At 41.9% G+C, this 12,301-nt stretch overlaps 1 protein-coding gene across 1 annotated transcript; it reads right to left on the bottom strand.

Moving 5' to 3' along the window:
• Positions 1 to 433: 433 nt before the first annotated feature.
• On the bottom strand, positions 434 to 8,859 carry LOC121578211 (ras-related protein rab7). The gene is made up of 6 exons (XM_041892412.2): positions 8,482 to 8,859; positions 2,685 to 2,747; positions 2,430 to 2,556; positions 2,084 to 2,302; positions 1,855 to 1,983; positions 434 to 1,717 (listed from the first exon to the last, which is right to left on the bottom strand). The coding sequence occupies exons 2-6, from the start codon at positions 2,735 to 2,737 to the stop codon at positions 1,622 to 1,624; spliced, it is 624 nt and encodes a 207-aa protein (XP_041748346.1). The 5' UTR covers positions 2,738 to 2,747; positions 8,482 to 8,859; the 3' UTR covers positions 434 to 1,621.
• Between the last annotated feature and the right edge of the window lie 3,442 nt (positions 8,860 to 12,301).

Genomic DNA, 12,301 nt, shown 5'->3' with positions numbered 1-12,301 from the left:
TGTGGTATTGTTGTGACAAAACTGCACATGTTAGTGGCCTTTTATTGTTCCCAGCACAAGGTGTACCTGTGTAATGATCATGCTGTTTAATCAGCTTCTGGATATGCAATGCCTGTCAGGTGGATGGATTATCTTAGCAAAGGAGAAATGCTCACGAACAGGGATGTAAACAAATTTGTGCACACCAATTGAGAGAAATAAGCTTTTTGTGCTTACGGACAATTTCTGGGATATTTTATTTCAGCTCATGAAACATCGGACCAACACTTTACATGTTGCGTTGATATTTTTGTTCAGTGTAGTAGAACAGCTGTGTGTATGAGCCTTGATAGTCACCTATACGTTACATGTTCTACTTGTATAAACACACACACACTCTTTATTCAATAACTTTTATAATTTCCTTGAAACCCAAAGACATTTTCAAACAATGTAGATTAAGTTATCATTTAATTAATAATATTAAATAAAAAAAAGTTGTGTTCTCGTCATCTATGATGCAATTCAAATTCTAAACATAGTAATAATAACAATATATGAACAGACAGTAAAAGATCTGATCAGTTAAAAGAAATATCGAGCACTTGTCAACAAAAAATTTGCCAACCTGAGCTATCGGCAGAGGCATGGAAACTGACATGGTTTTTGCCTACGCTAAACGATTGACAGACTTAAAGGTTTGCACATATAGTCTTGCAACAGTTGACAGTGTAAAAATAAGACAATATAGAGGCAATAGCTAATAATAGTAATGTGTCATATTTATACGCTTGAAAAATCTCTGTCCCCTCCCCAGCTGTATCAGATAGGACGTCCTCCCTTTGATTCTCTACCCCTTGTGTCAGGTCGCAGAATGTTGACAAAATAATTTGCTGCTTGACATTGAGAAACATTGAATGTATAGGGCAGTTAGGGGACATCATTGAAGTTGGGGAGCAGAGTTAAAATCCACACTGCCTCTTCAGCCTCGACTTAAAATGTTGGTTTTTATTGTGGCTTCAAAATGAGGTGTCAAACAGGATTTGAATACGTCTACATGACAACAAAGTGCAAAAAAATGCATTGAACAACATACTCGTATGTTGGACTTGCTAGTTCACTTCCAAGCCAATTAACACATGTATCTTTGGGCAGTACATTGGCATGACCCAAACACACACTTTCACACACAATTATATAAATTACTCGTTCTGAACCTTCACAACCTCCTTTACCACTGGAACTAACCCCCCCTTTTAAATGTCATGGGATTTTATTTCCGTATGCGTGTGTGTGAGGTTGGGTGGTGCCATGGAAACAATGGTGTCTAAAAAAGTGTTTGCGTCACGAGACAGTTAAGGGGGAAATACTAAGCAGATCTCATGTTAATAAATGCTATAATATTCATCTGGGTGTTCTTTGGGCTTGGAGACTTATCTTGAGAGTAAGTGTGTGATATGTACACAGGTGTGAGTGCAGCGTGTGTGTAAAGTATATTTTTCGAGCGGAACTTGCATCTACGAAGGCCAGTGATAATATTGGGCAAAGGGGAGCACACAGTGGGGTGTGGGGGATAGGGGTTAGACAAGGCAAGACAGGGTAGCAGGGCCGACAGTTACGGCCCTGTAAGTCTGCTAGGTCCTCAGCAGCTGCAGGCCTCCGCTGATGGGTTGGCCCGTTCGTTCCTGTCCAGCTTTATCGGTTCAGGGAACTCATTGTACAACTCCACCTCTGTCTCCTAAAGGGAGAAAAAGACGAGATGGTGTTAAGCTTTTTTTGTGTGACTTCAACATGCATGGAAATCAAGATATTAATACTGTAAATACACACATGGCATTCAGCTAAGCTCTCACAAGTTCCCTTCTGACCCCCTACCTGTTTAAGAGCATTGCGTGCGATAGTCTGGAAAGCCTGTTCAACGTTGATGGCCTCCTTAGCGCTGGTCTCGAAGTAGGGGATGTTGTTCTTGCTCTGACACCAGGCCTGTGCTCGTTTAGTCGTCACCTGTCAGATACAGACAAAAAGCAGCTGTCATTCTCTGAAGGGAACACAAGCTACTTACTGCCTGAGATGCTCTGGTCTCAAACACTACATCTGGATCCACCTGTCTGTTCTCCAGGTCAATCTTGTTGCCTAGCACCACAAAGGGGAAGTTCTCAGGATCTCGCGGGCTGGCCTGGATGAGGAACTCGTCCCTCCAGCTGTCTAGAGTCTTGAAGGTGTTGGGGGCGGTCACGTCAAACACCAGCACACAACAGTCTGCCCCGCGGTAGAACGCCACGCCCAGAGACTGGAACCTCTCCTGCCCCGCTGTGTCCCAGATCTGTGACAGAGCACAGGGGAGGGGCATACACGTTTATGAAGAACAATAAAATATAGGCCTACCCATTGACCTGTACTTCAGCACAGCACTTGTGATGAGTACCTTGATAGTATCCCTTCCCCAGTACCTGCATGGTAACAAGCCTGTCATCCACCATCACTTCTTTCGTCAGGAAATCAGCTCCTATTGTGGCTTTGTACTGGTTACTGAACTTCTTATTCACATACTGGTTCATCAGCGAGGTCTTCCCAACTCTGACAAGATAGAGATTCAGGTCAGCAACAGTTATGACAGAGTGATTGGTAAACAAATATATTTTGTAACCTTTTATGATAACAGAGAAGAAGTGTAAGTGGCTGTGCAAGGTAGACAGGACACTCACCCAGAGTCTCCCAGAATGATGACTTTAAGTAGTACTTTCTTCCTAGATGTCATTGTGCCACAGCTGGGGAAATAGAAGGGGCACTAAATTAGAATGGTGGACTGACCATGTAGCATGGCTAACATCATCCATCATGATAAACACAGTATAAAAGCAGCCTATAAAGCATGCTGCCTGTGTCTTGACTGTAGAACCCCTCCCAGTGTTAAAAAGCAATGCTGTTTATGCTCTACGACGCAGGCAATATTATAATAGGCTACTACTGCAAATACTTGGAACACTTCCTTTGTGCCATGGACTACTTTGACCAGCTGCCAGCTCACCCTCACTGTAGTCATGTGGTCCAAAGCTAGTGGTCCAGTCATGGGGATTACAACACACACAGACACTGGCATGCCCGCACATGGAGACATTCAGGAACACATGTAGGCTATACACATAAACACACATAACAGTAGGCCCAAAGGTCACACGTTATACTGCCCGTCTGTCAATCAAATGTGGAACCACGCCCATTAGAAGTTGCGATTGGCCATCTGGCACAGTGTGTGTTGAAATGCTCTGAGTAGGAATAGTTCTGGGAATGTAACCAAGTACAGTTTGTCCCTCATTGGAGACTGCTTACCTAAATAAGCAACAACAAACAACAAGCCTAGTCTTTAAAACTCTGCCTTCCCCTCCAACATGTTCCTCTATTTTCAATTGCACAGGACACAGGTTTGGGAGAGGAATGTAGGCTTAACGTAAACCAGAAACGTTTCAACATGTGAAGGCCAGTTATGTGACTTGATCCACAGACTGTGAGAGAGAGTGGAATACACTATTCTTGTTGATAAAGTATCTCTTGCTCTCACTGACCTACATTTTCTTAACAGCATCACCATATCTCCCCAAAATAAAAAATTCACAACATTTAGGCTAAGCAAGGCTGCCATGCAGTGCCATCATTAGCACTGCTTCTCTCTCTCTCTCAAGGGGCCTCACCCTTAATGGTTACCCTAGCATTGAAACAAAGCAACCTTCATTTCAACTTAATTTTATTTCAAGCAACACAAAGTGACAATGAGGGTTCTCTGTTAAGAATGCTGCATTGACGGTAATATAATGTGCCGTTCAGAGGGGGGAACATGAACTATAAGGAAAGTTAAGACTAGACAGAAGCAGCATACAGGAGCTCATAAAACGTGACTTTATTCTCAGGAAGCAAACACCATCTTAATCAGTTCACGTAACAGACACCAATTTATATGAACTCGTCAGGCATTACTAATCAATCACTAATGTTGCCTAACTTTATAAATACTGCACCCTCAACTTCAAAACTCCTTTGCTAGTTATACAATTATGTAACTAAGAAAATTGCTGGAAAGAACCTTAAATTATTTATTGTTTTATTGTCTTGTTGAATAGTCATGACTGGTTTGAGATATCTGTCGTAAGGCGACAGTGGCAAAGGATATCATTGCTACTTAACGCGGATCCAAGTTCGATTTTGAGATCCACTGGCGTCATTGGCGTAGGAACTGTGACAACGGGCAGCCTCTCCCTGCTTTGCTCGATGGGATATGTAGTGATTTTGCCAACACAGCCAGCTATGTATACAGTCTTGTACCCTTAACCTTTTTAGATCTGACTTTATTCAAGAAAACTTGAGAAAATAGCAATGATTACAATGAATTGCGAAAATACTTCTCACCACTTTATTCTTATCGTTAAAGTAATGACATACAGTATCAGTTCCATTATTGGCTTCACAGTAAAATGGTGTTTGTTCCAAAAAATATGCAGACAAGCATGGAAAACACCAGGATAGTATTGATTCCATATGACTGACTGGTTGATAAAGATCATGGCATAAGGAAATAAGCTATCAGGGGGGGCCAGAAACATGATGACATAGGCTACATTTCAAAACAAGCCAGGCTCTTAAATGCATTCTCATTGCTGCAGTTCTTGCACAAGCAGTTAGTTACTCAGTGTCCTATACTAGCCTAAATAGTAGCCAAAGGTTGCATCTTTAAAAGACGGTCAACGTCCACTACCTCTGCTCTCTCATTTCAATCATTGAAGGCAAAGGGAGCCAACACTGGACCATGCAGTTTGCATTAGGCTAAGCTTTGAGTACGGAGTCCAACATTTGCTTAGAGCACACAAACACATATACTACAGCATGGAAAACAATTACATTCTAATGTGAATATTTTACTGAGCACAGTATTAAGACAGAGTAAATCAGTATAATAAGGTTATTTGGTGTAATATAGTACAGCAAAGTTAAACTGAACTAGTTTCTCAATTTGTCAGTAAATCACACCACAAGACCTTGCATCCAAGAACCCTGACCTGGGATGTAGACCTACATAAGTGATCCATTAGACCACTCGATTATGAGGGTGGAAGATGGATGCATGGTGGCAAAAGAGGCCTAACCTCAGTCTGAACAATTAAATGAAGCATTATATAGCTTTTTTCATTTCTAACATTAATAGGGCAGTTCTCTGACTGTGGTCTGGCTGGCTGCAACCCATGACATTCGTGAGAGTTGGGTCACATGGTTCTCATCTAGAAAACAACACCAATAATGATTTATTGGTTAGTCCTATCCAGATCCTTGGGACGTCCCTTTCCTAAACCCTGACCTTAACCCCTACCCATAACCCTTACCTAAACCATTTTAAATGTCAACTTTAATGGGGTGACGTCCCAAGGAGCCAGTTTTGACTATTTGGGGTGTATTCATTAGTCGGATTCCGTAGCAAAACATTTGGTCTGTTGCAAAATGGAAACAGTTTACTTCAAATGGAAAACGTTTTGCAACAAAAACAATAATTTATATTGGACAAATTCAGGTAGGTCCCTCCCCGTTTTTGTTCCATTTGCTTCCTAGAATAAACGCTAAACGGTTTCTGTTGCAAAAGTTTTGCAATTGCAACAGATGAAACATTTTGCAACGGAATTCGACTAATGACTACACCCCTAGTTGGCTAGCTAGGTTAGCTAATGTTACCAGTTGCTAACATAGTACTAGGCTAGCTAGCTAATGCTAATGATTACAGATGAGCACATCATACAACACTAACGTTAGCTATTTTATCAACCAGGTTAGCTAAATTGCCTAGCATGACAGCTCTAGCTAAACTCTGGATAAACTGTCTGCTTGTTTGCTAATGCTTGCTAGTATACTACATACAGTTGAAGTCGGAAGTTTACATACACTTAGGTTGGAGTCGTTAAAACTCGTTTTTCAACCACTCCACACATTTCTTGTTAACAAACTATAGTTTTGGCAAGTCGGTTAGGACATCTACTTTGTACAATTTTTCCAACAATTGTTTACAGACAGATTATTTCACTTATAATTCACTGTATCACAATTCCAGTGGGTCAGAAGTTTACATACACTAAGTTGACTGTGCCTTTAAACACCTTGGAAAATTCCAGAAAATTATGTCATGGCTTTAGAAGCTTCTGATAGGCTAATTGACATCATTTGAGTCAATTGGAGGTGTACCTGTGGATGTATTTCAAGGCCTAGCTTCAAACTCAGTGCCTCTTTGCTTGACATCATGGGAAAATCAAAAGAAATCAGCCAAGATCTCAGAAAAATAATTGTAGACCTCTACAAATCTGGTTCATCCTTGGGAGCAATTTCCAGACGCCTGAAGGTACCACGTTCATCTGTACAAACAATAGTACGCAAGTATAAACACCATGGGACCACGCAGCCGTCATACCGCTCAGGAAGGAGACGCATTCTGTCTCCTAGAGATTAACATACTTTGGTGCGAAAAGTGCAAATCAATCCCAGAACAACAGCAAACGACCTTGTGAAGATGCTGGAGGAAACAGGTACAAAAGTATCTATATCCACAGTAAAACTAGTCCTATATCGACATAACCTGAAAGGCTGCTCAGCAAGGAAGAAGCCACTGCTCCAAAACCGCCATAAAAAAGCCAGACTACGGTTTGCAACTGCACATGGGGACAAAGATCGTACTTTTTGGAGAAATGTCCTCTGGTCTGATGAAACAAAAACAAAACTGTTTGGCCATAATGACCATTGTTATGTTTGGAGGAAAATGGGGGTGGCTTGCAAGCCGAAGAACACCAACCGTGAAGCACGGGGGTGGCAGCATCATGCTGTGGGGGTGCTTTGCTGCAGGAGGGACTGGTGCACTTCACAAAATAGATGGCATCACGAGGAAGGAAAATTATGTGGATATATTGAAGCAAAATCTCAAGATATCAGTCAGGAAGTTAAAGCTTGGTTGCAAATGGGTCTTCAAAATGAACAATGACCCCAAGCATACTTCCAAAGTTGTGGCAAAATGGCTTAAGGACAACAAAGTCAAGGTACTGGAGTGGCCATCACAAAGCCCTGATCCTATAGAAAATTTGTGGGCAGAACTGAAAAAGCGTGTGCGAGCAAGGAGGCCTACAAACCTGACTCAGTTACACCAGCTCTGTCAGGAGGAATGGGTCAAAATTCACCCAACTTATTGTGGGAAGCTTGTGGAAGGCTACCCGAAACCTTTGACCCCAGTTAAGCAATTTAAAGGCAATGCTACCAAATACTAATTGAGTGTATATAAACTTCTGACCCACTGGGAATGTGATAAAATAAATAAAAGCTGAAATAAATCATTCTCTCTACTATTATTCTGACATTTCACATTCTTAAAATAAAGTGGTGATCCTAACTGACCTAAGAAAGGGCATTTTTACTATGATTAAAGGTCAGAAATTGTGAAAAACTGAGTTTAAATGTATTTGGCTAAGGTGTATGTAAACTTCCGACTTCAACTGTAGCTGGCATCATAGAATTAGAATACTCTAATTTAATAGGATCTCTATAGAGGGGTTGGTAGTTTACGAAACAAAACCGACATGTGCACAAATATCAGAAAAAACAGACAGGGTTGGCTTAGCTTGATGACAACATGTAAACTATATTTTCTCTCTGAATGTTTATTGAAAACATAAATACATTTGCACAATGGGCACTTTTTTTCTTTTCTTTTTTTTAATGTTTTTGTCATTTAGCAGACGCTCGATTTACAGGAGCAATTAGGGTTAAGTGCCTTTCGGTTACTGGCACAACGCTCTTAGCCACTAAGCTACCTGCTGCCCCGTTTGTTGTCTCAAATGTACAGTTGTTTGTTAACTAGCTAGCCACAGTCAAACACCTCAAAACAAGACATGGTATCAATAACAAGATCCAATGAGCCAGCTTCTTGTCATTGTTGCTAGCTATCTGACAGTTATCAGAATCATAACACACTTTCCGGCCACATCGATGCGCGCGCATCATTTTCGTGACGTTCTCAGCCAAACCGAGTTGACTAAGTCTAGTCACTTAACTTCACCCCTGATGGGTCTAGCTAGTAAGTTAGCTAGCTATCTATATATTTACAGAGCCATGAATTTAGAAAATAAATACTAACTAGTATGGCTCTGGACGCAGACTGTTAACGCAGACATTAGCCAACAAGCTAGCAACGCCATTTGACATGTAACGTTAGCTTACTGGCTAACTAACTGTAATTGCACAATTAATTGGGACAGGACTATGGATTTTGAGTGACACAGAGAGTAGAGAAACAAGCTAACATTCGTTATATAGCTGACTTTAGACAGTGCACAGTCAGTGGCTAGTGCCCAACACCCACTGCGGGGACAATCGACCCGTTAGCTAGCTCAGTACTTAGCGTCTCTTAGCAGGCTAATTGGTAAACATTTTAAAAATACATTTTATCAAATATTTGTGCACAAAAAGAATACCGGTTACAAATCTTACCTTGATCAACCCAAACTCAGGGATGGTATATTAAAGAATGTCAAAATGGGCCTTTCGTCCTGCTGGATAAAAAACAGATGAATTCAATTTTGTCTGTCTGCCCCCCAACCTAGGCTAGCTGGATAGGCCGAGATCGGACGGAAAACTGTCTGGTGCCACCAGTGGTGGTTAGCTGCAGTCAGAACGCACGTCTCTTTAATTCTATGCAATATACTTTTAATACTAATAGGTGGCCACCTGTGTTTCCAAAGTAAGATAAATTATTAAGCGAAATGAATCCCTGCTTGTTTACTTGAAGAGGGCCTAATTCTTTATTTTTCAATCTCTTGTCACTTCCTCCAAAACAACCTCTGTGTCAGCGATCTTTGACGTCATCACAGATGTTGGATAAGACACGCCCTAAACCCTGCCCTCTTTGTACTGTATGGTTTCTTTTCAGGTCCGTGCAATCAGGGATCCTTGGGACGTCCCTACCCCATTGAAGTTGAAATGTAAAATGGTTAGGGTAATGTTAGGGTTTAGGGGTAGGTCTAATTTATTTATTAATACTTAATCAGTCGTCTTCCTCAAATGAAGGTGATGATGCCGCAATCTTTGTGAGAGGGAGGGTATCTGATTGCATTGGTACTCGTGGCAGACACTTCATTCAGGATAAATGGAGTTAGCCCCGAGTTAGCCTGCTCCGGAGCGGGTTAGTTCTGAAGGATTCGTTGCCATAGAAATGTACCTGGCTAAAAGGTGACCCATTTTCGTATGACCAGTTATCCTTACCCTGTAAGCAGTATATGGACAAGGTATGAAAGCAGTCCATTTTTTGGTTTTGTTTACCTGGCCGCTGTCATTTGTGGCACCAATTCAATGCATTGGAGTACCTATACTATATATTTTTTGTGCTTCATGTAAGAAGCTGTATGTTTTTCTATGCTTCTTGTTTCCTGTTGCGACTTGTAATAAACCAGATTAATTTTTTGATGAATTCTTATTTTTTTAAAGTTAATTTTACCCCCCTTTTTCTCCCCAATTTCGTGATATCCAATTGCGATCCAATTACAATCTTGTCTCATCGCTGCAACTCCCCAACGGGCTCGGGAGAGGCGAAGGTCGAGTCATGCGTCCTACGAAACATGACCCGCCAAACCGCGCTTCTTGACACCCGCCTGCTTAACCCGGAAGCCAGCTACACCAATGTGTTGGAGGAAACACAGTTCAACTGACGACTGAAGTCAGCCTGCATGCGCCCGGCCTGCCACAAGGAATCACTAGAGTGCGATGAGCCAATGGGACATCGGCCACTGCCTTTTGTGACACAGCCTGGGATCGAACCCAGGTCTGTAACAAGCAACACTGAACAGCAACACTGAAGCATGCATGAGAGCACCAGCTGTTCCGGACGACAGTGTGATCACGCTCTCCATAGCCGATGTGAGCAAGACCTTCAAACAGGCCAACATTCACAAGGCGCGGGGCCAGACGAATTACCAGGATGTGTATTCAGAGCATGTGCGGACCAACTGGCAAGTGTCAACACTGACATTTTCAACCTCTCCCTGACCGAGTCTGTAATACCTACATGTTTCAAGCAGACCACCATAGTCCCTCCACCCAAGAAAGCGAAGGTAACCTCCTGAAATGACTACCGCCCCGTAGCACTCACGTCGGTAGCCATAAAGTGCTTTGAATGGCTGGTCATGGCTCACATCAACACCATCATCCCAGAAACCCTAGACCCACTCCAATTCACATACCACCCCAACAGATCCACAGATGACACAATCTCAATCGCACTCCACACTGCCCTTTCCCACCTGGACAAAAGGAACACCTATGTGAGAATGCTGTTCATTGACTACAGTTCAGCGTTCAACACCATAGTGCCCACAAAGCTCATCACTAAGCTAAGGACCCTGGGACTAAACACTCCCCTCTGCAACTGGATCCTGGACTTCCTGACGGGCCGCCCCCAGTTGGTAAGGGTAGGCAACAACACATCTGCCACGCTGATCCTCAACACGGGGGCCCCTCAGGGGTGCGTGCTTAGTCTCCTCCTGTACTCCCTGTTCACCCACGACTGCGAGGCCAAGCACGACTCCAATACCATCATTAAGTTTGCTGACGACACAACGGTGGTAGGCCTGATCACAGACAACGATGAGACAGTCTATAGGGAGGAGGTCAGAGACCTGGCAGTTTGGTACAAGGACAACAACCTCTCCCTCAATGTGAGCAAGACAAAGGAGATTATCATGGACTACCGGAAAAGGAGGGCCGAAAATTGTCAAAGACTCCAGCCACCCATGTCATAGACTATTCTCTCTGCTACCGCACGGCAAGCGGTAATGGAGCACCAAGTCTAGGTCCAAAAGGTTCCTTAACAGCTTCTACCCCCAAGCCATAAGACTGCTGAACAATTAATCAATTGTCCACCCGGACTATTTACATTGACCCCCCCCACACTGCTGCTACTCACTGTTTATTATCTAAGCATAGTCACTTTACCCCTACCTACATGTACAAATTACCTCGACTAACCTGTACCCCCGCACATTGACTTGGTCCCAGTACCCCCTGTATATAGCCTCATTATAGTTATTTTATTGTGTTACTTTTTATTTAATTTTTTACTTTAGTTTATTTAGTAAATATTTTCTTAACTCTATTTCTTGAACTGCATTGTTGGTTAAGGGCTTGTAAGTAAGCATTTCACGGTAAGGTCTACACCTGTTGTATTCGGCGCATGTGACAAATAAAATTGGATTTGATTTAGTGACACCTCAAGCACTGCGATGCAGTGCCTTAGACCGCTGCGGCACTCGGGAGGCCATTTTTGTTTGACTTTATCTGCAACTGCTCTTCTCTTTCATTTAAGTCAGCATTTAATAGAAGAGTATTTAAATTTAATTTGGGGAGTAGCTGGTTGAATGTAGCCCCATATAAGGTCTGTGTGGCAGCCTGCATCTGGCCCACCTTTAGACCGGCAGCCTAGCCGGGAACTGAGCTGTACCTTTGTGCAGTATGTGGGCCAGACCTGGGGCGCACCTTTTTATTTTACAATTGATTTGCACTATATGGTCCAGATCAGTAAAAATACTTTAAAGTACTACTTAAGTCGTTTTTTTGCGTATCTGTACTTTACTTTACTATTTCTATTTTTCACAACTTTTACTTTTACTCCACTACATTCCTAAAGAAAATAATGTACTTTTTACTCCATACATTTTCCCTGACACCCAAAAGTACTCGTTACATTTTGAATGCTTAGCAGGACAGGAAAATTGTCAAATTCACGCACTTATCAAGAGAACATCCATGGTCATCCTTACTGCCTCTGATCTGGTTGACTCACTAAACACAAATGTTTCAGTTGTAAATTATGTCTGGTTTGCTTAATATAAGGAATTTGAAATTATTTATAATTTTACTTTTGATATTTAAGTATATTTTAGTAATTACATTTACTTTTGATACTTAAGTATATTTAAAATAAATAATTTTACTCAAGTGGTATTTTACTGGGTGACTTTCACTTTTACTTGAGTCATTTTCTATGAAGGTATCTTTACTTTTACGCAAGTATGACAATTGAGTACTCAAGTATGACAATTGAGTACTTTTTCCACCACACAACACCTTCTGTCAGTGGCGAAATTACACGTATGCGCTTAGAGGAGAGCTACTTCCTGTTTCTGATCTGAACAGCTCCTTTTGTGTGCAAGATTTGGAATTGCCAAGGACCTTTATTACTTGGCCAGAAAAACACAATGTACCTACAGCTGTTCCGAACAGCATCTTTGGACCAGTTTACGCCATGACGTCAGTACGT

The sequence above is a fragment of the Coregonus clupeaformis genome, chromosome 12 (genome assembly GCF_020615455.1).
Source record: "Coregonus clupeaformis isolate EN_2021a chromosome 12, ASM2061545v1, whole genome shotgun sequence".
Classification (NCBI taxonomy): domain Eukaryota; kingdom Metazoa; phylum Chordata; class Actinopteri; order Salmoniformes; family Salmonidae; genus Coregonus; species Coregonus clupeaformis.
The sequence above is the reverse complement of the archived record's forward strand: the minus strand, read 5'-3'. Positions and strand labels throughout refer to the sequence as shown.

Excerpts from the sequence above, each read along its gene's own strand:
- LOC121578211 (XM_041892412.2), bottom strand. The coding sequence starts at position 2,737 with ATGACATCTAGGAAGAAAGTACTACTTAAAGTCATCATTCTGGGAGAC. Across the intron at positions 2,557-2,684 it reads ATCATTCTGGGAGACTCTGG|AGTTGGGAAGACCTCGCTGA; the intron begins GTGAGTGTCCTG and ends CTATCTTGTCAG. Across the intron at positions 1,984-2,083 it reads TTGACCTGGAGAACAGACAG|GTGACGACTAAACGAGCACA; the intron begins GTGGATCCAGAT and ends TGTATCTGACAG.